Below are 22,902 nucleotides of genomic sequence, written 5' to 3'. Positions count from 1 at the left end.
GATGAGGAGAGCAATAATGGCGAGAATGAAAGCAGCGGTGAAGACAGCACGCAGCTCGGACGGTACGAAGTTGATGAAGAACTTGGCTCGAAAGAATGAGTGTAATCAGAAGATCGCTTCATCGCTCTATGCTGCTCTATGATCCTTTCTATTCAATGATCTCTTTCAGCCAACCAGGAACTATTGGTTTCTTCTCCCAAGCCGGACCCCACCTCTTCGTCCAGCCTTCCGAAGCCGGCATGGCAAAGACAGCTGTCACGAAGTACACGTCTTGACCAGCCTCGATGTCCATACCCAGAGAAGGAAGGACAGTACGAGCTTCTATCAGGTTGGAGTTTGCATCGACCTCGAGCACTTTCCCAAATCTGGGAGCATGCAGATCAACAATGCCAACAGCTCCAGCTTCGGAGACTGTTAACGCGGATGCTTGGCTAGCTGCGATGCCTTCACCCTGTGATGAAGGAGACAAGGTACCCAAAGCTCGACCAGTACTCTTTGCCGTTCCTTTGATGGCAAAGGCACCTTCGTAACTCTGCAGACGTCTACCCGACTTGATGTGATGGACGCGCAAATGCCAAGAAGGTGCCTCATTGGTAGGTGGAAGCAGCCAAGTACAGACCTTCACATCTGACCACGGTCTCATCTCTGAGTACAAGTATGGCGAACCATCTTTGCTGCTTAACTCAGCATTCTCGACATCACGGCGCATCTTCCACATCTCGCCCTCATCATCGCTCAGAGCCAGGGCAGATTCAGGGACATATTGCTCGATTGTGTAGCCGCCGGTCGGAACACTGTAGCCAAAGGAAGCGCTGTAGGCGAAGTGGCCATACTTTGCTTGGGTAGACTTGAGCGGATAATGGCATTTCTGACCTGAGGAGAGCAAAAATGTGTGTCCAGCTTTATGCACCATGATGTGCAAAGGATATTTCAGCGCCTTGATCTTCGGCAGCGCAGAAGCAGACTTGAAGGGATGCGGCTCTTCCTTCGATGTCCAGAATGGATGTTCCTTGGGGAGTGCTAGGGGAGCAAAAGCCAACATACACCAGTACGGCGAGCCTGGAGAGTTGTAATTCTCAGCGAGATAGTAGTTGGGGTACGTGTATCCGATATTCAGCATGCCGTTTGGTTGGAAGATGTCTGGATGTTTCGACCACCACCGCAAGTTACGCAGAAGCATGCCTTTCACCACACCCCACGACAGTGGAGCAGGCAGTTCGAGATCTGCGAAAGCTACGGCAGACCAGAAGCCTACAGTCGCAAAGCGGTAGGTCAAGCTTCTTCCGAATGGAATAGCATGACCTTCAGGGTCCATATAATGCACAAAGTCGAGAGCATACTTGCGAGCTCTCTCGCGATACTCTTCCGCTCGCTTTGGGTCAAAGTCACCTGCAAGCTTGGTATATAGCAGCTGGAGATATTGTATGGCGAAAGATCCTGAGTAATAATCCATTTGAGTGTAGCCTGCTGGCCCATCATTTGACCACCCGTCGCCTCGATGGAAGGTGTCTAGATGGTCCATATCAGCTTCGAGGCGAGATTGCGAGAAGGGAGCTTTGTTGGCCTTCAAGCCGAGATTGGCGAACACTCTGAACCACAACCTGCAGGTGTCAGTCTCGAGTTCGAATCCAAGCACATCTCCTACTCACCAATTCGTGTTGGGCATCTCTTTATCATTCATACTCCCTAGCCAGTTTGCAATGTTTTCTCTCTGCTTGTCGGTCAAAGGATCCCAGAAATCCTTGCCGGCAATCGCAAGAGTGTATCCGATAGGACATGATTCCACCATGCGCTGGTCGAGATCTTCCATGTTGCCCCAAAACTCTGAGCTTTCCGGATCTGTACCAGCGATCATGCCTTTCACCCATAGCTCTGATTTGCTGTACGATCCTCCTGCGAGTAGTGGTGCAAGCCCCCACAGCGGACGGGCGAATCCTTCAATCTGAGCTGCTGTCTCGTCGACTGCATCACAATGTCAGTCATGTTGTACGGCAAGAGTTGTTCCGGGCGAACATAAGACGGAGAATCATTCCACAGTCTTGGAACGATATGTTGCCAAAGAAAGTGTATGGTGTGTCTAAAGAAGCTCTTGCTACTGGCTTGGCCTCGTACCATGTCTATACCTTGGCAACCCCGTCTTGCTGCTCTTTGTGACCACCGGAATAATTATGTAGTACTCACATCTTGTTCCAGAGCCTCCAACTCTGACCAATGCCCTTTCTGGACTGAAACCTGCTTCCAGAGGATCTAACAAGGATGCGCAAGCTGCTGCGAAGTCATCGCGCGTCACCAACGGGTTTTGGGACAACGGATGTAGCGGGAAAGGACGATTCTGGCTTGCGGCTTTGGCTGTAGACATATTGACGCGAAAGAGGCACTCGGTATGTACAGAAAGGTCTTGGGGAGCCTTGTTGTTCTTATTGTTCGATGTGGGTATTCCTCCACCCCGCTTGCTATTTGCCCGAACCTGCCGGTAAACAGAAACACTGATGAGCTAGCATCGATGGGCGATCTATCGTGTTGCAAGTTTAGCCTGAACAGAACTCCGTTGCCGACAAGCCAAGCGGCAACGGAGCATCACCCCACTCCTCCACAGCCGCCCCCACGACGCGCTAGTGTACCCCGGATTCTGTGTCTCTCTCTTTCTCTTTCTTTCAACATGTAAGAGATGAGCACTTCTGTCTTGAAGTTGTGACTGCCCAGAATCGCCCAGACGGGCCAAGTATCGTCGACAATGTCCACGAATGAATGGAATGCATCCTTGTATGTGGTCCCGGGATCTATTGGCGATTGATATATTAGAGCATGTCCGGTCTCTCGACGTCTGGTCATTTTTCAATCCATCGACAATCGACTCGGCTCTACTCTATATCAACTGTTGACAACCTTCGAGATGGGTCTACTACAGAAAATCGTCAAGAATGACGCGATGAAGGAGGACCCTCCGGAGATCTATGGCTGGAAAGTTTATTTCCTGGCCTTTTCGGTGAGATTCACGACGTCTGTGGAAGTTAGATCAGATCTGACAGTACCAGGCATGCTTCGGTGGTATGCTTTTCGGAGTAGACTCCGGCATCATTGGCGGTGTCCTCACCTTACCCGCCTTCAAGACGTTAGCGTGCACTCATACCTCAATAGTAGTCACGAAACTCTAATCCTAGGTGTAGCAAATATGGTCTTGATGACCTCTCGTCTATCCAGAGAGCTGATCTACAGGCCAACATTGTATCGACCTTACAGTGTGGATGCTTTGCCGGTGCTCTCATCGCCTCATATGTCGCCGATCGATTGGGCAGACGCAAGGCACTTCTTATCGCCGCTGTGATTGTCACGATTGGCTGCGTGTTCCAAGCAGCTGCCGACGGCCATATCGCTCTGATGTACGTCGGTCGTCTGATCGCCGGATTTGGAGTTGGTAAAGCTTCAATGGTCACCCCTCTCTATATTTCGGAGAACGCACCTCGAGCCATCCGCGGTGGTCTCACTGGTATCTACCAACTCTTCATTGCAACTGGAACTATGCTCGCCTTTTGGGTAAGATCAATTCCTCCGACTCCGATCTTTGAGGAACTGATAGCTTTTGTAGATCAATTATGGCGCAAACAAGCACTTAACCGGATCAACCACCTATATCGTACCCCTGACCATGCAAGCTCTTCCGGCTATCTTGCTCTTCGGCTCAATGTTCTACTGCAAAGAGTCACCCAGATGGCTAGCACGCAAGGATCGCTGGGACGAAGCCTCGGCGGTTTTGTCAAACGTCAGAGCACTCCCCTCCTCGCACCCTTACGTGCAAATGGAGCTCCGCGAGATGCAAGAGCAGCTCGACCATGAAAGAGCCTTGATCGGCGGTGCTTCTTTCATAGACCTGATGAGAGAGATGTGGACCATTCCTGGAAACAGAAAGAGAGCCATCATCACCATCTGGCTCATGATCACACAGCAGATGACTGGCACTAATGCTATCAACTACTAGTAAGTACAAGCTATGCGCGACTGTGCAGTAACAATTTTATGTCATGAGACGTCGTCACCTCCTCAGAAATTCATATAGCTAATGGGTACACTCTTCAGTTCCCCGCAGATCTTCCAGAACTTGGGTTTGTCCAGCACAGATGCCGGTCTATTCGCTACTGGTATCTATGGCGTTGTAAGTATTTCTCACTCGAATCAAAACATACCTACTGATCAGTCTTCTAGGTCAAAATGACCATGTGCGCTTGTTTCCTTCTCTTCGCTGCCGACTCGCTAGGTCGCCGTAGATCTCTTCTGTGGACATCCATCGCAATGGGATGTGCCATGCTTTACGTCGGTCTCTATGTCCGTATCAAGCCGCCAGTCAAAGGTGCCGATATTCCGGGAGCAGGTTACATGGCACTTGTCTGTATCTATCTGTTCGCTGGCTTCTTCCAATGGGGCTGGGGACCTGTGCCATGGATTTACATTTCTGAGATTCCTACCGCAAGATTGCGTAGTGTCAACGTTGCTCTGGGAGCTGCTACTCAATGGGTAAGCTTTTGTCTCAAGTGCGAATCTTGTGCCAGACTGACATTCTGCCCAGCTCTTCAACCTGGTCGTCGCTCGTGCAGTTCCGAACATGCTCGCCACAATGGGAAAAGCAGGCTATGGCACATTCCTCTTCTTCTCGGCAGCTTGTTTCCTCTCCTTCCTCTTCGCCTGGTTCTTGTAAGTCTCGTCCTGCATTCTTCCCAGCGAAGCAGATTCGCTAACACAAATCCCTCGAACAGTATTCCTGAGACCAAGGGTCTTTCTCTTGAGAAAATGGATGACCTCTTCGGCGTCACTGAGTTGGCCAAGAAGATGGAGGACGAGGAAGGTGCTCATGATATCCCGGCTGCCAAGGACTTCGAGGGCGAGAAGACTCAACATGTGGAGATTTCTCAAGTCAACAGCAACGCTAAACACTAGAGTGTCACTTACGGCGACGGCGGGGAAAGTAAGTCTGGATGGAGGTGAATGAGTAATGATCATGGATATGGGATTTGTTTTGAAAGTTACCCAATCTGGGTAGATATTGAATGCAACAATGCTCCTTTGCATTTGTTTACCAGTAGTAATTCTCGTGATACTCCCCTATCCTCAGCCTTCAGTCTGATAGACAACGAAAACTCAAACCAAGTCTCAGGTGGTGGCAGTAGCGTTGGCTACGACTTTGCACTCCGGGTATCCAAGATCACCCAACCAAGCTCCTGAGTTAAACTCTGCAACGATCTTGCTGATTTGCCATTTTTGAGAACCTACGCCAAAACCACCACCCTGTCCCTCAGGTGCAGGCTGCACGGTAGCGATACTGATACCTTGAACAGGCAAAGGGCTTTGAGCGGACAGCCAACGGATGATAACGGTATCGCAAGTGTTCCAAAGGTCCAAGATCTTGAATGGGACAGGAGGCTGAGCTCCTTGTCCGGCGAGGAAGTCTGCCTTTGACGCGAAGGTCAAAGAGCCAAGCTAAGATGATTTTAGTATTCTCGACTGCGTTTGTAGGTGTGATTGCGCTTACGTCTTTAGCCTGCAGCCCTGGCTCATGAATCAATGTGTTGACACTGTCGGACTGATCGGTGAAGTTGTTGGTGAAAAGCTGGACAGCAAGAGCTTCGGTGTAGTTGGAGATGGTCAAGCCGAAGCTTGTGGCAATCAAAGACGCATCTGAAGTCGAGATACATGCAGTGTCACCATGCCAGTAAGGTTGTGCAGCAGGGTTCGTGGGGTGAGGCTGTGATGGCCAACCGGGATGGTTAAAAGGAGGATGTGCTGCGGCAAGAGCAAGCGATGCTGCAAGAACAAGAAGACGCATGTTGATTTCAAAAGTAGTCCTGCGGTGTATGCAAGGTAATTGGACTTTTTAGATGAGAACATCTGGGAGTGGGTTGCTAGTTAATATACTTGTACAAGTCTATCTTTGACCTGCATCATTGGAATCACCCAGATCATCGATTTGGCCATCCAACTACCACCCGCTGGTTACGTAGGTCTGAGGCCATTTCCTGCCTCCGCTCCGCTCGACAGACACGCAACATGCAGGCCGGAAGAGGGGATTATCGACCTGTAAGTCAGCTGCATGGATGTATACCAAATTCGCAAAGCTTCAATCCTTGTCAAAAGGGTCTGCTCCCGTGATCCAGATGCCAGAAACCTGCAAACATTCGAATTGTGTCAAGCCTTGACAAGCATCGAGAAAGCCTCACGGACAGAAGTCTAAGGTGAGATGCACGTCTGGTTATCGAGACCCCCTGGCCGACTACGAGCGAACACAGGTCGCGTGGCAAAAGTGGTTCTGAGCATAATGACTCCAACTCATAGTCTGCACCAATCTAATCACAAGACGGACGATTCTTTTCGAAGCACCAGAAATTCTCATAAGACTCATCTCATGAGATGTTCGTTGATCAGAGGAAGATAGGTGGGTGTCGCAAACAGCAGGGGCTTCATCATTCCGAGTTCTCGCGAAGTCCGGCCGTCCACCGACTAGTTGGCTTGCCGAATAAACCTCCGAGAACTGCAACGGTGATCTTCGGAGTTGCTACGTCCTCCTTGTTTATGGAACCCTTCTCTCGAACCGCCATCCTCCATGTTCGGGCTCAAAACAAATAGTATGAGGACGCGTGTCCGGCTTCGCGCAAGCCAGAGTCGCTCTTGACGAATATAAGCGTGTGTATGATGTCCGATCACCTTGATGCAGATTGAGAAGTTCATACCGTGAGATCTGTTGTATCCAAGTCCGAGCGGCTTGAGATATGTACCACGAGATCTAGATATGCGGGATATTCTTCCGAGATCTGCAGGCAGTTGCAATCAATGCGCCTTGTATCGTGCTGACGAGGCAGCAGCCATGCATTGATGGGATATATAAGTCACGAGCCAAGACGTCCGCATCGCTCCCTTCCTGTGTAAGTCATTGGACATGTCTCTCTCAACCGAAACTCCTCTTGAAATCCTCATTCTCGGTGGAGGCGTGGCAGGTCAGTGTCTGTGACACTTCGAAGATTTCGTAATGCTCATTCCATCTTTCAGGCCTTACGGCTGCCATGGCCCTGGCCAAATTCTCACCTGAATCAGCGCCGCCAAAGATTCGAGTTTTTGAGATCCGCCCCAAGCCCGGTGTCATCGGTGGAGCAGTCAATCTCACACCTAACGCACTCAGACTGCTCGACCGTCTGGATGTATTGCCGATCATGCGACAGAACGACTATGGTTTGGAGATTGATTGCATTGAGGTCTTCAGTGTCTATCAACCAGTGCAATTGGGAGAGTCGAGCTTTAGAGGACCCGAGGGTAAAGGTCTAGGTGACCCACCATACAAGGTGCGTTCAATCCTGAAATGTGGTCGACACACATGCTAATGCCACACACAGGCATTACGTGTAACTCGTGCAGATGTCATGAAATCTCTTGTCGAAGCCGTGGAGAAATGTCCAAACGTCGAGTTTACTTGCGGACAGAAGACTGTCGAAATCGATGAAGACGATGAGAAAGGTGTCACATTGACTTTCGAAGATGGCACCACCGCTCATGGAGATATCCTGGTCGGCTGTGATGGTATCCACAGTGCTACACGTCTGAAGCATGTCGAACCCGAGCGAAAAGAAATCTACTCTGGCATCGCTAACGCCTTCGGATTCGCACCTCTCAACAAGGACAACCCCGAGATCCAAGATCCCAGCCAACTGCATTTCAACAAGACAGCCATCAACTTTGCACGACGCGGAATGATGCTCTCGAGTTTCTATGAACCGACAAAGACGTCAGTCTATGTGGGTGGCGTGCTACAGGTTCCAGAAATTGAGTCTAGGGATGGCTGGAAGGTCCGCGGTGCTGATCAAGAACTCACGAAGCAAGACATGCGTGAGAGATTCGCTACTGATGATGTCGTGTTTGATGATATCAAAGCTCTGATCGATACGGCAGAAGATTGGTTCATGTGGCCAATTTTCACCCTCCCTCCTGAAGGCCGCTGGGCAACACAACGCACCATGCTCTTGGGCGATGCAGCTCACGCAATGCCACCGCAGGGTGAAGCGACGGGTATCGTCCTCGAGGACACTGTGTTGTTTGCAAGATGTCTGGCAAGACAACAGGAACTCGGTACGGGAAGCTTCAAAGACGCATTCGATGCCTATGAAAGGCTGCGTAGAGATCGCATCAATGCTGCCTTCAAGGAGTCTGGAGCGGTGGTCAAGACAGTCCAGGATGCTGGTTGGCTAGGTCACAAGATCAAGTGTTTCGTGGTACCGTGGTTTTTGTGGTTCACAAGTGGCAAGCGTGAGAAGCATTTTGCGGAGGATGTCACTACGTCCGATCTTGGATTCTGATAGGATTCCGTACTCGAATATGGCTTATGACTCTATTTGCCATGTACAGACTGTTCTAAGTGTAACTTCTCATCCCTTCTGATAGTGGGATGGGACGTCTTGTGGACTATCGAAAGACATAAAGTTACGGAGTTGGATCACGTAGCCAAAGAGAGCCGATGTTAGATCATCATTGCATGGCTGTGCCTCCGTCCTTCGAGGACACTGTGCATTTTTTATAGCTACACGCGTTGCATGATTGAACAAGAGAGAGTGCAACGAGGATGGAAGTGTGGAAATGCGCGATGCCTTCGCGTTGCAAACAACGATGTCAACGTGAATAATTTCAGTTGAATTCATAAGCGAATTCATCACAGTACGATTCCGGACTTTAACAGCATTGTAACATTAGTTATGATTGTTCTACACAACTCTATTGGAAGATTAACTGACTCATATCATACGGACTGGACGTCGGAATCGAATGCCGCTTCTTTCTCGACAGCCTTCTCATTCTTTCCGGAGTAATCTCCAGCACCCTGACTACCGTTCGGAACCCAAAACTTCTTGTCGAAACGGGTGAAGATGAAAAGGTAGATGACTACAATCTCGAAGCCCAATAGTACAAGATAGAAAAGAGCTCTGTGGTGGAACCAGGCAGGATCTGAAGCCGGACGCGGTGCAGCCCAGATTGTGCCACAGCGGAAGCCCGAGATGAAAAGGCAGAAGAAGCTGGCCACTCCGAGGATAATCTTTTTCGTACGCATACTTCCCGAGCCGAAATTCTCACTTTCTGGATCCTTGGGGAGAATGCAGGAGAGGATGAGGAAGATGGGTGCAACGCAGTTGAGTAGCAGAAGGTAGAGGTTTGATGCTCGTTGAACCCAGAGGGATGCTGTCCTGACGCCTTGGTTCAGGGTCTCGACCGATGCGATGATGAAGCTGAGCAGCAAGATGACGACAACAACGATGCCGACGTAGGAGATCTTGATTGCTTTCCTCAACACAGGGTTCCAGCCTAGTCTTGGTTGCGTAGCTCTGAGGACGCGACTTGCAAGAACGAGGACGACGGCATAGACGACCATGACACCGAGATTGAGGAAAATAGAGGCCGCTATGGCGAGGCGGGCATTGTGGATTCTTGTTGTCCATGCGATGCGCAAGACACAGCTGACGATGCGAGCCATGCAGAAGCCGAACATTCCCCACGAGGCCAGGAACTTGTGGCCTTTGCGTCTGTTCATCTGGAAGATTGTCATGTTGCAGATTGCGCCTCCAATGTAAAGGAGCAAGAAGACGGAGATTGCTGGGATGTCTGTGTCGATGGTTGGTCGGCCTCCCACGGCTGCGGTTGTCGGAGCATATGGTGGCTAGAGTATGTTAGTTATGTTCTACAATGACTAGTTGAAAGTGGAAACATACTCCATGGTGAATGGCTTGGGTCTCGTAGGACAAAGACATGATTGTTGGTCGTTCACTTGGCTAAAGATAATGTTATGGTGCTTGGTGTTCGACGCTCCGGTGGACTGGCGACAGTGTTATGTTCAGGAGACTGGCTGTGCAACTGGATTGAGTGAATGATCTGGCCATCTTGTGCTTCCAGACTTAGGGCTATATACAACGGTGTATCCAGAAAGATTTACCTTATGATTGCGGACGGAGACAACAATCGGATCCGTTTCGCACGAAGCTCAAAAGCTTGTCCGTCGGTCGGTGACAACTGTTTCCTCCACGCTCGCGATCAGAGAGATAGGACTGTGACATTCCACAGCCGCTTACTATCTCGAAGTGTCCACCTACCGGAAGCTTTTGACGCGCTCATCTCCGCTCAAGGCCCTCTCCGTCACGATGTTACCGTCCATGTCTACAGCTGCACGCATGGGAGATTGTAAAAAGACACAGAGTTGTGGGGTTGGCAAGCCACGCTGACCTGACGGGCTTCGAATCCATCCGCGTCCGAAAAGCCAGCAGTTGCTGATATGTGTAACTCCTGCTCGGACGCGTTTTGATCTCTTGTTGCGACTTTTACCATGTCGGAGGAACGTCCTGCGAAACGCATCCGGAAAGGAACCAGGAGCTGCCAAGAGTGTCGAAACCGCAAGACTCGGTGCATCTGGCCCTCCGACGATGCGCAAGTCTGTCAGAGCTGCGCGACCAAAAACAGGACATGTGAACTACAAGTTGAAGTCATCCAAAGTCCGGACGCGGTCAAGTTGACGTCGCGAGCTCGAATCGACGCACTGGAAAAGCAAGTCGGCGATTTATGGCAAGCACTCAACCAAGAACCACCGGTCCCGCTAGGCCAACAACATCGACTCGCTCCTCTAACCAGATCGACGACTCTTGATGGTCAAGAGAGTCCTGATTCTTCGAATGCCTCCTCGCCAGCTAATCCACCGGCACACCTGCTCCATCTTTTCGATAATGACATGCTGGATACTAACGGCCATGAAACTACTACGCCTTCCACCCGTCTATCTACTTCTACCACCATGTCCAAAGACTCGGCTTCTTTACTTGCCTTTTTACCCTCGCGTGAAGATATGGTCGTCATAGCAGCGAACTCCGCTTCCTGGCTATCGTGGTATAAAGTCCTGTTCTCTTTGAACCTTGCCATGGGTGCCGGACCTACGATGCTCGAGAACTACGACAGGGTCAAGCGTTTCGAGATGCAACCAGTACCCATCGCCACTCTTCTACTGGCCGTGACATTGACCGTCCAACAAGCCCAAGACGCAACGGACATGCTGAGAAGCATCCCTGATCCGACTGCATACATCAAGAGCGTCTCCAACCTTGTGGAGAAGGTCGTGGTCTCGAACGATGACCTTATTGCAGATCTCGAGGGAATCCGGGGCGCCCTACTGTTTATTAGACTGTAAGTGCTTCTTCCCTCCTGTGTGGGGCTTTGACGATTTGGCGAGACTCGATCTCGACTTCAAATGACGAATACAAGGAGTTGACCATGCTTGTTTCAAACAGTCAGCTCGGCCGAGCAAGGGTGAGAAAAACATGGCTTACCCTGCGGCGAGTCATTGCCGTCGCCGAGCTCATCGGCTTGCCGAGAGCAGCCGCAACTCTCCAACGCAACTCAGAATCGCAGTCTCACTCAGGGCATGAACAGTGTGGAGCATATTGTGCAGATGCACCTTCCGAACAGAGGGAAAAAGCCCAGGTTTGGGAGTCAATCTGTGCAATTGACAGAGTCATGTCAATGATGTGGTCTCTACCTATTGCTACTGCTAGCTTTCCTCTCCCCGTGAGACCCATCATTGACAGCCAGGGTCAAGTGGTCTTACAGGCATTCCTCCACAGAGTCGCCAACATTGCCAGTAAGGTTCTCGATCTTGATGGTGTATACACCCAGGACAGACCTGTCTCTGATCTACTCAGTATGGTCATGTCTATGGATGAAGAACTGCAAGCCGTGGCCAACACACCAGCAAGAGAGTGGTGGATGGAGGCGCCATCAATTTTGACTCCAGCGGCACTCTTCCAGTACTGGCATTCTTACTTGATCATTCGGACTCACCTCCGCCTAGCACTCGCTTATGATCATGACCAGAGGTTTCTCTACAACTTCATGTCTTGCTTGGGCGCTTGCCAAGTGCAATGCAAGCGATATGTCACGTTACGAGCACTACTCCCAAAAGGGTTCTTCGCGCACTCCATCGTCGACTTGCAAGCGTTGTCCGCCATCGTGTTCTTGTTGCTAGCTGCAAACAAATCCGCCGCGGGTCCATCTGCCGCGGCTTCTTGGCATATCATGGACGCTCAACAGTCTCGTGCCCTGGTTGATGAAGCCGTCCAAACCATGGAACAAGCTTCAGCTCGCACTGGTAGTCAGTCTGCTTTACATGGAGTCGAGGCCATCAAGGGGTTGCGGTCTCTGCTTGAGCAGCCGACTTCCGGCGAGCCACAAAAGGTCAGTCTGCTTCTTCCTCTGATTGGAAGAATTCATGTATCTCGCAAGTCTGCTGGGAGCGGTCAACCAAGATATCCGGAGCAATCTCCTAGTGATCCAATTCGGCAGCCATTTGGCGAATATGCGGTGGATACGACGGGGTCCAACTATCTGAGCCATGAGTGGCTGAACACCTTGTCTTGTTCAATGGATGTGCCGGAAGACTTTGCATTCCTCAGTGATCCGACCTTCAGCACGGAACAATGGTTATCATGGTCTAGCTGAGTTCATCTTGATCGAGTACCAGTAATCTTGGCGAAATCGTGAGCGGTTCGTTGCGAATTAGGCGTGATCTAGGTTCTTGGTATATACGGTTTGACAAAGGAAACGAATCAGACCCTGTGAGCCCCGAAATGAGCAGCCTGCATCGACACTACGCTCTCCTGGTCCTTGTGGTCAACATCGACTGTTGTAGCGACCATGATGCCGCCTGCCTTGTCATCTCTGTCATCAGACAAACTCGATTGTGCAGAGACATAAGGTTGTGCTTGACCATGCGCTTGCATGTTCCTGACAAGTTCTTCGTCTGAGTCTACCGAGTGACTTCTGCCTCCTCTAGTGGTTGAGGTTGTGAAGTTTGTGGTGTTGCGAGCTGCAGGATTCCTGCGCTGGTTCGAGGAGAGTTCATAGTGCTTTGCGTAACTGCTGTTGCCGTTTGTTGAGGGTTGACCTAGGAAGATGGCGCGGAGAGCGGGCAGACAGGCACCGATGATGGCAACGCCGTTTTCTACCATGGATACGGTGCAAGTGAGCATTGTTTCGTTCTGCCACGAGTAGACGGCTCGGACAACTTTGTGATTGTCAGTACTGTGACTTGGTTCTTGAAGAGCGAGAGGGACTTACTGCTGGCAATCAGGACAAAGCCGCCGAGAGCAAAGATGAATGCCACGGCGAGACGCTGCTTGAGCTTCATCTGGAGCTTCATGACCATAGTGATCGGCAGACAGATGATGATGAAATCGGAGAAGATGTTGAACAAGATCGTGATCCAGTAGTTGATTCTCGAAGCCTTGGGGCTACATTGGTAGCTTGGGTCCTTGGACCACCGCTTGTCGTAAGGGTAACATTGGAACAGGATATCGAAGAAGATTGTCGTGTAGGTGACAGCCAGGCCAGCCAAGGCGAGGTTGTAAGCGACTTGCATCTTCGATCCGGGAGCGGCAAGCTTCTTGTAGAACAGCACGAGGGCGAATTTGATGCTCCAGAGAGAGGAGACGTAGAGGACTGAACCAGGGACAATCATTTTCATGATGCCGATAAATTCTTGCTGAGTCGCTCCGCCAATGTTGCCCAATCCAAGATTCCACCTACGTTGTGTTAGGTGGCAAATCCACTGATGGTTCAAAATGCTGTCGGACACATACATATGCTGTTGGATGGCCAAATCACCAATGAGGCAGCATGCCGCAAGGATGAGAAAGTAATCATCAAGGGCAAGTCGGCCAAATCGTTGCCATCGACTGAACAAACGCAGGAACAAGAAGAAGCATGGTATAATGGTGCAAATGTACCACGAAATCTGTCAAAATAATGATGAGCATTCGTGACAGCGCAGATCCGGAATAGTAGATGTACATACGACCTGCCCTACCGACGAATCTGGCATGGTTGTGATTGGGGAAGATAATCAATTTTTACATGAAAGATCTTCAAGGCTCAAACAAATCCTTCGCAGATGGGATCCACACTGCGACAAGTAGCAAGAGAAAACCGAACAATAGCAACCAAGCAATAAGGCAAGCAGATTGATTTCCAGTAGACTGGAACAATGCACTTCTTATGTCTTTCTCTCGCATGACGGTTGCATGATGGCTTGCAGCAGGGCTAACGATCTACAAGCTAGCGGACGACCCATCTCGCCATGGCTGAACACGATGGATCAATAAGCTGTACGGACGTAAATAACTGGAAGAGGACGGTATCCGCAATAGGCTTCCAGAAGAATCCCACGCGGCACTGCTCTTTTGAGTGTGCAGATCTTTGCTCTATTGTTTCGCTCACGGCAGTCTAAAAAGACGAGTAAAACATTCGAATATTCGCTTGTTTGTCATTGGACTGAAGCGTGTAACGAAAAATCCACACTCTCAAGGGAACCACTTTGAATCTCTGGGCAATTGCGAATTTCCACAGAGTGATTCTTTCTGCAAGCGTGGGGATCAAGATCGGCATAGCACAGACGGTATACCATGCAGTCGATCACAGCATGCTTTCTTTTCCTCTTCGGTTACTGTTATCGCCGCCTTCTCCACAAGCAACATCTAGGTTAACAGAATCATGTTCTATCAACCTTCTTGACTCCTCGGAGCCAATGAATACCTGGTATACTCCAAACGCTATAATCAGAGTTTAAACTCGCAAATTGAGTGTAGAACATCGGGTTTCATGTTACGGGAGCACCCAACAAGCCCACAGGGTTGCGCCTCTTATTTCTCACTGCGCCCGTTTTTGGGTTTCTCGTTCTTGGATCCGACTGCGCAAAACGCCTCGACAAGAGTCATGGAGTCATGAAATCATCTCGCTTGCGAGCATGACCGCTGGGTTTGACACTCGAACTCTTCCCAATGGGACCCCTAACGCGTGCAGAAGACCTCGGATGCATTCCGGTGAGAGCATCTGCCGAGTCCACTCAGCACTTGTCCGAGTGTTTTTTGCTGGTTGGTCAAACGGTGTGCACTCGTGGTAGAGCGCCACATCGTGAACAAGCTCCAACGGTATAGCGTGGCGAGGCGGCCGGAAGGCGCGGTCCCTTGTTCCATGACTCGCAGACGACGACACGCTTGCGAACATTCAGGGCCGAGAATTTTGCGGCTGCACAGTGGACGTCGGTGGTCGAATCAAAACCAAGGCCCCACAATTGGGAATGGCGCTGGTGTCCACCTTGGTGCTGCCGTACAGTCCGTAGCAATCTGCCGGCGGGGCGAGATTTGAGAGGGTCACATTCACCTTTGCCAAAATCTGTCACACTAAAGACAGGCTATCATATGCATAATCTCTTGACAGCCAGCTCAATCATCACCAGAGAGGTGTTCTCTTGAGGAGCTCTTGTGAGTGCTCCTCGGATGCGCCTCTGCACGTATAGCGATGGGGCAAGTTAGTAAAACAGTTCCGGTGTCGTTGCAAAAGAAAGGTCACATCGGAACGAGATGTTGCAGCCGGCCGAGCACTATCCGCACTTTAAGGTGCAATATGAATCACTGGCATGGACCCCCTCCTGTCTTAACCTACAAATGCACCACATGGTTTCATTAGCGACAAAAAAGTGATCTGCAGGGGATCAGATCATCTCGCGTGGGAGGATTAAAAGCAGATCCCTGGTCCTTTCGTCCAGGTTTGTTCAGCGTTTTCTCCGTTTTGAACTCTCCTCGCTTTCTTTTTGCAGCCCTAACCACATCAAACAAGGATGAGATTCAGCTATGTATTGAACGCCGCATTGGCTGTTCCCTGCGTGACAGCTCTTGCCGTCGCTAGAGATGCAGCTCCCCCGGGCCCTCCAGCTCCGCCTGGTCCACCTGCTTGTCCACCCACCACCCGCAGTCCTCCCAGTAACCCCCCTCCTCCACCACCTCCTGCTCCGCCTGCAAAGGTTGTTGCAGGTCCCAACTCTGTCAACCTCAATGGAGGTTCCGTCGAAGGTTTCGCAGATGCAAGCGGCAACTCTGTCTTCTTGGGCATTCCCTTTGCCGAAACAACCGGTGGACAAAACAGGTACGTAGGAAGCATGGCATATTAACGGCCGCAACGGCTCGCTTGCCCTCAAAATGCTTGATTTGAGCACCACGACTGACTCGAGTCTTATAGATGGAAGGCACCTATTCCCAAGGGCCCGCTGAAGCCAGGACAAGTTCTGAACGCTACTGCCTATGGTCCTACTTGCCCCCAGGCGATCAGCAACACTCCTTACAGCCGTCAGGATGAGGATTGCTTGAACCTCAATGTCTGGGCTCCTGCCAATGCTGCCGGCAAGAACCTGCCCGTGAGTGAAATATTCTTATGAATTTGGAGCAACCCTCATCTGACTTGAATAGGTCTTCGTATACATGTACGGCGGTGCTATGGTCACCGGATCCAGCAGTAACGTCCAGTTCCAGGGAAACAACTTTGCACGCAAGGACGTGATTTTCGTCAGCTTCAACACCAGAGAAAGCATCTTCGCCTACCCTAACTCTGCCGAATTGGGCAAGGATGGCTCCCAGAACTTTGGTATCCTCGATGTGCAGCAAGCGCTTGAATGGATTCACCAGAACATTGCTGCCTTTGGCGGTAACCCTGATCACATTGTGTTCGGTGGACACTCCTCTGGCTCGGTTCAGGTTGATCATTACCTCTGGAACAACCCTGAGTCATGGCTCGTCGGTGCTGTCGAGATGAGTGCTAACGCCGAGTCTGGTCCCGCCATTACTCCCCTTAACCAAGGTCTTGACATTGTTGCCAAGGACGTCGGTTGCGGTACTGGTGCTGGTCAGCTCGACTGTCTTCGCACCAAGAGCATCTACGACATTGAGACTGCCAATTGGAACTCGACCTACAACACATGGTTCTCTCCCATCATTGACGAGGTCACTCGTTTCTCTGATTACGCCGGTCGCTTCGCTGCTGGTGAGTACGCTTCTCACGTTCCCCTCTTGACCGGTAACTCCGATGGCGAGGGTGTGATTTTCGGTCTTGTCTACGGCGGCGAGAACACCGACTTCAGCTCCTGGATCAACACGTTCGATGCTGATGTCGCTCACATCCCTGACGCCGAGCTGATTGCCGCCTACAACGTCTCCGACTACGCATCCGTGTCTGCCATGAGCGGCCAACAGTACGGAGATGCCCGTTTCTTCTGCCCTGTGGATTACCTTCTCGATCTCCGCAGTGCTAAGCAAAACACCTGGGCCTACCGTTTCTTCGGCGAGTACTGCAATGTCGTCGGCTGCATCGTTGGTTCTCCCACCCACGGAACCGAGATTCCATTCTTCCTTGGTGGCAACGAGTGTTTCTCGGCTCTGACCAACGTCACCACAGCTCAACAAGCTCTCGCTGACTCCATGAACGACTGGTTTGTTCAATGGATCAAGAACCCCGCTGCTGGACCTGGCTGGGCTCAAGTCAAGCCCAAGAGCGGAACTCTTGCCAAGCTCGGTGTTCCTGGTGATGAGCTTTCGATTGAGATTGGTCAGACTGGTGATTACAATGGTCGTTGCCAGTCTGTCTACGACCCTCTGCAGCCCAAGTACCCTGTTCTTAACAGCGTTAAGGCTCTGTAAGAATTTGATGAAGGATCCAGACCTCCGATGTCGATATAAAAGTATAGTCACTTTACCTGTAAATACACCATAGACGCATAATGCAAGACACTTACACTAATTGCCTTTCCGGACCATTCCATGATCTCTCGTATCATTCAACTCAGCAAAATAGACAAAAAAACATAAAGGAAAGCGCGGCCACGAAATTCGTCTCCGACGGCCTTTGCAGGTAGAGGCAATATTTAAGCGCGATTGCCAAGACCTCGTATCCATGCGACCTAGGACTCGCAACTACCCTCCTCTCTCTCCTTTTCACCATCACATATACTGTAGACCTCCGATGGGATTACTCGGGTTCATCCAAAAATCGTGGAAAACGCTGCGGCAAGCCATCAAGGCCCTCCTCGACCTCAATGGCACTTTCGAAGCTCTTATCACTCGCATCCATCAAGGCCCTTCTTTACCATGCCCTAATCCCACAACTTCCTACTGGCTCGAAGACCCTCCGTTCCCGGAACTCGTGAATATCCAATCAGAAAAATTGCCAGAATCAACAGATATCGTGATCATAGGCAGTGGCATCACAGCCGCCGCTGCCGCGCACAGTCTACTTGATGAAAGCTCACGTAAAGGCCAGCCTATCACCATCACCGTTCTCGAAGCCAGAGATATCTGCAGTGGGGCTACAGGACGTAATGGCGGGCATATGAAATGTTCACCGCATGAGACGTTCGAGCGTTTGGAGACGAAATTCGGAACGGAAAGAGCGGTCGCACTGACGAGATTCCAATTGAGCCATTTACAACACTTGACGGAGTTTTGCGAGAGCAAGGGATATCAGAAAGCAGAGTGCCGTAAAGTCGAAACCGTGGACTTGTTTTTTGATCAAAAGACTTTTGACCAGGCTTGTCATACATTGAGCAGACTGAGAACGCTGCTTCCAGAATTGGAGGCGAGGATCTTGCAGGCGGAACAGGCTCGACAGGAATTTGCAGTCAGTGGCCAAGTCATCGGCGCAATCACCTACCAAGCAGGAGCACTATGGCCCTATCGCTTCGTAACATCTCTCTGGAACGATCTTCTGCACGACTATCCCAAGCACATCACTGTCGAAACCAACACTCCTGCTAGCTCCATCGACAAGCAGGGGACAACCTACAAAGTCCATACGAACCGAGGCGCCGTTAAATGCAAGCATATCGTGCACGCCACCAATGCATGGATGGGCCACTTACTACCTCAGCTCAACAAAAAAGCCACAGGCATGCGAGCACACATGTCTGCGCAAAACCCTGGTGATCAGCACAGCTATGCAAACTTCCACGGCGATCGCTCATGGTCGATAATTCATGGACCAGATGACTTTGATTACATGACGCAAAGGCCAGGTCCCAATGGCACAGGAGACATTATGCTCGGTGGAGGGGCTTTCCGCTCCAAGAACCACGGCTTGGATCAGATTGGTGTGTGGGACGACAGTCGTAGGGATATGTTTACATCAGCATATTTGGCTGGTATACTGCCCATCATTTTCTCGCAGGAGAAGCAGCAAAGACAAGCTGGAACGCACTCGAGATATTTGCAACAACACTGGTCTGGCATCATCTCATTGACAGGCGATTCGCTTCCCTTCGTCGGGAAGTTGGACTCCTGTGTCTGCGCCCAAAACTCTGGAGATGCGCAAGGGGATGCAGCAGAGTGGATAGCAGCAGGTTACAATGGTGAAGGAATGGTATTTGCCTGGCTCTGCGGCACTGCGCTTGGTCTTGTGATCATGGGTTCTGAACACGAGGATATACCTGCATCACCTGGGTTTCCTGGAGGAACATTGTACGAGTGGTTTCCCAAGGAGTTGTTGCTCGACAGAGAACGTTTCAATCGTATTGATGTGCTTGATCTTGCTGATCAGCTATAACGTACCACGCAAATTAGACCCTGCTAAGCAGCAGAAAGAGATGGGCAGATGCACCGTCCCAAAGAGACATAGACAATCAAACAGTCCAACACAACAGAATGATACCGAAGGACGAGTCTCGGCGACTTTCACAATGATCAGCCTCCATCCTGATGGGAGACAAGAAAAGGAGCATCCAGCGGGAAGAGTGCGGGAACAGAAACCTAGGCGTGGAATCTGGAGGCGATGCCGTTCGTGTTGCCGTTCGAGGTACGCACTCGAGACTCGCCGTCTTGATCTGTTGCTTCCCCGCTGTCATTGTCGCCGTCATCGTTCCCGCCAGTTTCTTCGTCAGTCCACTCCGACAGGTCACCCTCGTCTTCATCCATGTCGTCCGCCTCGGGTGCTGTACCGTTGAGCCATTGAGTGTCGCTTGCGACAAACCCCTCTGCCACCATGTGCTTGCCACCGCAGTCCCCAGGCTTGTTCTGTTTGTAGCCGTCGTTATGAGGTCTTTCACAGCCCACGAACCCATGCTTCTCTCCTTTGCGAGCTTTGCAACTCTTGAATGGGTGTTGGATCTTGTCATACTGATCTTTCCCAAACAAGCCCCTCCAGTTGATGTCTTTGTTACCTTTACAGTGGTTTCCATGGTGTGAGCCATCATCGGTACAGTACTCCCACCAATCATCAGATGAACAAAAGCCGGTAGCGTTCATGAACTGGAACATCGTCGTGTTGTCGTTCTCGGTCCACTTTTCGTCAGGCCCCTGTACATCTCGTGGCTGGAGGTGGTTGTTCTTTGACCATGGGAGTCTTGCGGCCATACATGGATAGTTTCGATTGTATTTGGAGTTGATGGAAGAAATGGCTTGGCCTCCGGGAGAGTACAGTATAGGAATGTTGAACAAACCATGGGCTACGCCGCCATCTTTGACTGATTTTGCCCCAAAGAAGCTGTCGACTATGTCCTCCTTTCCCTCTGGGGCTCCAGTGCTTACACTGTAGCCGTTGCGTCTAGAGTACACAAGAGAGGCTCGTACGACATCAGTTAACGTGAAGTTGGTGACAGCGTGAAGATTTGCATGGCCGATGGGCCCTCGAACGAGAGCTTTGTGCTTTACTCCCTCTCGAACTCTCGACCTCGAAAAAGCGTAGAACACATAGTCGGGCTCCTCGTCCAAGCATACTCGCAGGGGCTTGTATCCTCGCGAGTCGCTTTTGCAGTTTCCAGTATCGGACATTACGATGTATGTCTTCTCAATATTCCAGATGCTAGAGATGTATGATGCAGCCCATCTTTGTTCAAGCTCTTTGTTGTGCTCGGGGGTCAGAACGCGAGTCGCCTTGACGTATGCGCCTCTTTGTACGAGATACGGAAGACTCGGGTCACGGCCCTCAAACAGGCCCTTCAAGTACGCGTCGAATCTGTCCACTATTCGTTCTTGGTTTTCTTTTTGAGAGTGGTCAAGCAGGCCCTTCATTGTAGAGACGTATTTGCTGGGGTCGATTAAGTCTGTGCCAAAAGTGAGGGCCGTTGTACCTGCAGTATTGAAAAGACCTGCACTAGCACTAGCCATTCTGATTTGCTCGGGGACCATCGCGTCTTCGAGGGCTTTTTGAGTGGCTGCTAAGCTTATCATTGAGCCTATGCCGATAGTCGCGCTCAAAAATATTCCGATAGCAGAAAGCAGCGCGGCCACTCCGAGAACGATATGACCAGCGAGTTTCCAGTGGCGCTCGTCCTTCAACTTGTGTGCCTCAATATTGCTGCCATCTGAGAATTTTGCCACCAGAGTTCCTACATCACTTCGTACTCTGGCCCATGCATCGTGATTGGCACCTCTGATCTCGTATGCCATATTGTGGAAAGTAGTGATAGACTCCAGAGTCCAGTAAGCGCTCCATTGATCTTGTATACTGTAGTTTCTGGCAATCAGAAAGCAAGAGACAGTCGAACATGTACCAGACAGTCTGCATCCGATGATTGTATCCGCCGCGTCCGGCGCCCATTTCACGTGGAGCCAATGCCAGAATTCATCGTGGGTTTTGGTTTTGTTCCATTCCTCATATTGACCCTTGGCCCATGGACCGACTGTGTTGTTGGCTTGTTCGGGTGTCAGATGATGCCCTTCCTCTTCTAGCCTTATACAGAGAGGGGTTCTCTCGTTCGTCTGAGTCAGTACCAGATTCCATTGAAGTCCAAGGACGAAGGTCCAGAAGACAACTGTGCAGATACGCATGATAGGTTGGGTTAGGATGACGGTTCATACGATGGTAGTGGATTCGGCAACTTTGCTGAGCGAGGAGTTGCTCGAGAGTGAGAGTGAGAATGAGAGTGATGTCGAGGTAGGGGAGGGTGTTTTGTTGAACGAACGAGATTGAGGACAAATGTCCTGTCCCTGAAAACAAGTAAACGGTTCTCTTATCCAGCCACTGATATTGATGCAAGTACGAGATTTGGTCTCAAAGAGGTAGAAGATGAGATCTGCAGCGAGAGTAAACCTTATGAACCACAAGAAAAAAAAGGTTGTTGAGCAAGTAGTTGAGACGAGCTATGTGGAGCATCCAATCATCGATCTGCTGGAGCTCTCCGAATGCATTGTGCGAGGTGTTGTCGAACATCTCTCAGACCTACAACGTGAGCAAAGGCTTGTACATCACAAACATTGTCAAGACGGCCGATACAAGCATTGAAAAACATGTTGTTCGACGTCGAGCTTGTCCAGACGCCGCTCTGTTGTGGCCTCAATAGTTAAGAGGATAGGATGTTGGTATCCCTGATCCACTCCTCTCAATGGCTCAGTACATCTGGTGATCAGACGGTCGATAGCTTTATCAGACCACCTCACTTGGTCAAGCTTCGAACCTACAGAAAGATCAGGCAAGGTATTGGCGCTATGAGACATTGTACCTCAACAAAGGTGTGGAGCCTTGTGCGGGAAATAGATGGCGGTCACCAAAATTCATGCTTCATGCGTGTAGAGGAAAGAGAGGATGTAATGAAGGAGAGCGGGAGATGAGAAGCAAGAGAGATGGAAAGACGCGTTCAACACGAAACGTCATGGCCCTGAGCAGGGAAAGCACGTCTCAACATTTATGCAATCGTGCAGCTTCCGACGTTATGCACAGACATCGCCGAGGGTACCACCCTGATCATAAACATCGTCGACATCTTTATCATGTTACGAAAGTCGAAATCACCTCTTCTAGCGATCTAACATTGTCTATGAGGATCAATCTATCGATTGGCACTCTCGGAGCGGCGATAGTGGATATACTCATCAGCACATACTTTAATTCATCTTTCTCTTGTGAATCTCGACAACAACAGACTAAGAACCACATAAGTCGACACTCCTGTTCAAGACAATAACAAATTAAGCATATAAGAAAAGGTTACGTAGGTACTATAGATATCTCTGACAACCAAAAACAACATCCAACCCTCATTTCACAAGAGAGACCAGAGGCAAATAACCGAAAGAGGGGAAGAAGGAAAAA

General features: G+C 50.4%; 10 protein-coding genes across 10 annotated transcripts; 5 read left to right on the top strand and 5 right to left on the bottom strand.

Moving 5' to 3' along the window:
- Window positions 1–148: 148 nt before the first annotated feature.
- M436DRAFT_43920 (uncharacterized protein) lies at window positions 149–2,359 on the bottom strand (the record flags this gene model as incomplete). The annotated part of the gene is made up of 3 exons (XM_013573031.1): window positions 149–1,601; window positions 1,650–1,962; window positions 2,182–2,359. 3 exons carry the CDS (start codon window positions 2,357–2,359, stop codon window positions 149–151), a joined length of 1,944 nt encoding a protein of 647 aa, XP_013428485.1.
- Window positions 2,360–2,893: 534 nt separating this feature from the next.
- Window positions 2,894–4,929, top strand: M436DRAFT_81047 (general substrate transporter; the record flags this gene model as incomplete). The annotated part of the gene is made up of 8 exons (XM_013573373.1): window positions 2,894–2,986; window positions 3,036–3,112; window positions 3,168–3,534; window positions 3,587–3,975; window positions 4,075–4,150; window positions 4,201–4,509; window positions 4,562–4,686; window positions 4,749–4,929. 8 exons carry the CDS (start codon window positions 2,894–2,896, stop codon window positions 4,927–4,929), a joined length of 1,617 nt encoding a protein of 538 aa, XP_013428827.1.
- A 213-nt stretch (window positions 4,930–5,142) lies between these two features.
- M436DRAFT_72033 (uncharacterized protein) lies at window positions 5,143–5,815 on the bottom strand (the record flags this gene model as incomplete). Its single annotated transcript, XM_013573296.1, has 2 exons — window positions 5,143–5,469; window positions 5,522–5,815. 2 exons carry the CDS (start codon window positions 5,813–5,815, stop codon window positions 5,143–5,145), a joined length of 621 nt encoding a protein of 206 aa, XP_013428750.1.
- Window positions 5,816–6,922: 1,107 nt separating this feature from the next.
- M436DRAFT_62991 (FAD/NAD(P)-binding domain-containing protein) lies at window positions 6,923–8,330 on the top strand (the record flags this gene model as incomplete). Its single annotated transcript, XM_013573221.1, has 3 exons — window positions 6,923–6,980; window positions 7,033–7,322; window positions 7,374–8,330. The coding sequence occupies 3 exons, from the start codon at window positions 6,923–6,925 to the stop codon at window positions 8,328–8,330; spliced, it is 1,305 nt and encodes a 434-aa protein (XP_013428675.1).
- Window positions 8,331–8,767: 437 nt separating this feature from the next.
- On the bottom strand, window positions 8,768–9,679 carry M436DRAFT_44312 (uncharacterized protein; the record flags this gene model as incomplete). The annotated part of the gene is made up of 1 exon (XM_013573114.1): window positions 8,768–9,679. A coding segment is annotated over one exon (912 nt), but the record flags the coding sequence as incomplete, so codon positions are not given.
- A 660-nt stretch (window positions 9,680–10,339) lies between these two features.
- M436DRAFT_43720 (uncharacterized protein) lies at window positions 10,340–12,498 on the top strand (the record flags this gene model as incomplete). The annotated part of the gene is made up of 2 exons (XM_013572993.1): window positions 10,340–11,187; window positions 11,292–12,498. 2 exons carry the CDS (start codon window positions 10,340–10,342, stop codon window positions 12,496–12,498), a joined length of 2,055 nt encoding a protein of 684 aa, XP_013428447.1.
- Window positions 12,499–12,605: 107 nt separating this feature from the next.
- Window positions 12,606–13,879, bottom strand: M436DRAFT_72028 (uncharacterized protein; the record flags this gene model as incomplete). Its single annotated transcript, XM_013573295.1, has 4 exons — window positions 12,606–13,063; window positions 13,117–13,580; window positions 13,638–13,792; window positions 13,853–13,879. 4 exons carry the CDS (start codon window positions 13,877–13,879, stop codon window positions 12,606–12,608), a joined length of 1,104 nt encoding a protein of 367 aa, XP_013428749.1.
- Window positions 13,880–15,673: 1,794 nt separating this feature from the next.
- M436DRAFT_81040 (acetylcholinesterase precursor) lies at window positions 15,674–17,522 on the top strand (the record flags this gene model as incomplete). The annotated part of the gene is made up of 3 exons (XM_013573372.1): window positions 15,674–15,978; window positions 16,072–16,246; window positions 16,299–17,522. The coding sequence occupies 3 exons, from the start codon at window positions 15,674–15,676 to the stop codon at window positions 17,520–17,522; spliced, it is 1,704 nt and encodes a 567-aa protein (XP_013428826.1).
- Window positions 17,523–17,844: 322 nt separating this feature from the next.
- M436DRAFT_44120 (DAO-domain-containing protein) lies at window positions 17,845–19,419 on the top strand (the record flags this gene model as incomplete). Its single annotated transcript, XM_013573080.1, has 1 exon — window positions 17,845–19,419. One exon carries the CDS (start codon window positions 17,845–17,847, stop codon window positions 19,417–19,419), a length of 1,575 nt encoding a protein of 524 aa, XP_013428534.1.
- A 360-nt stretch (window positions 19,420–19,779) lies between these two features.
- M436DRAFT_62986 (uncharacterized protein) lies at window positions 19,780–22,102 on the bottom strand (the record flags this gene model as incomplete). Its single annotated transcript, XM_013573220.1, has 4 exons — window positions 19,780–19,804; window positions 19,843–21,625; window positions 21,672–21,834; window positions 22,037–22,102. 4 exons carry the CDS (start codon window positions 22,100–22,102, stop codon window positions 19,780–19,782), a joined length of 2,037 nt encoding a protein of 678 aa, XP_013428674.1.
- Window positions 22,103–22,902: the final 800 nt, after the last annotated feature.

The sequence above is a fragment of the Aureobasidium namibiae genome (assembly GCF_000721765.1).
Source record: "Aureobasidium namibiae CBS 147.97 unplaced genomic scaffold scaffold_6, whole genome shotgun sequence".
Lineage (NCBI taxonomy): Eukaryota > Fungi > Ascomycota > Dothideomycetes > Dothideales > Saccotheciaceae > Aureobasidium > Aureobasidium namibiae.
This window is presented reverse-complemented; position numbering and strand designations above follow the sequence as displayed.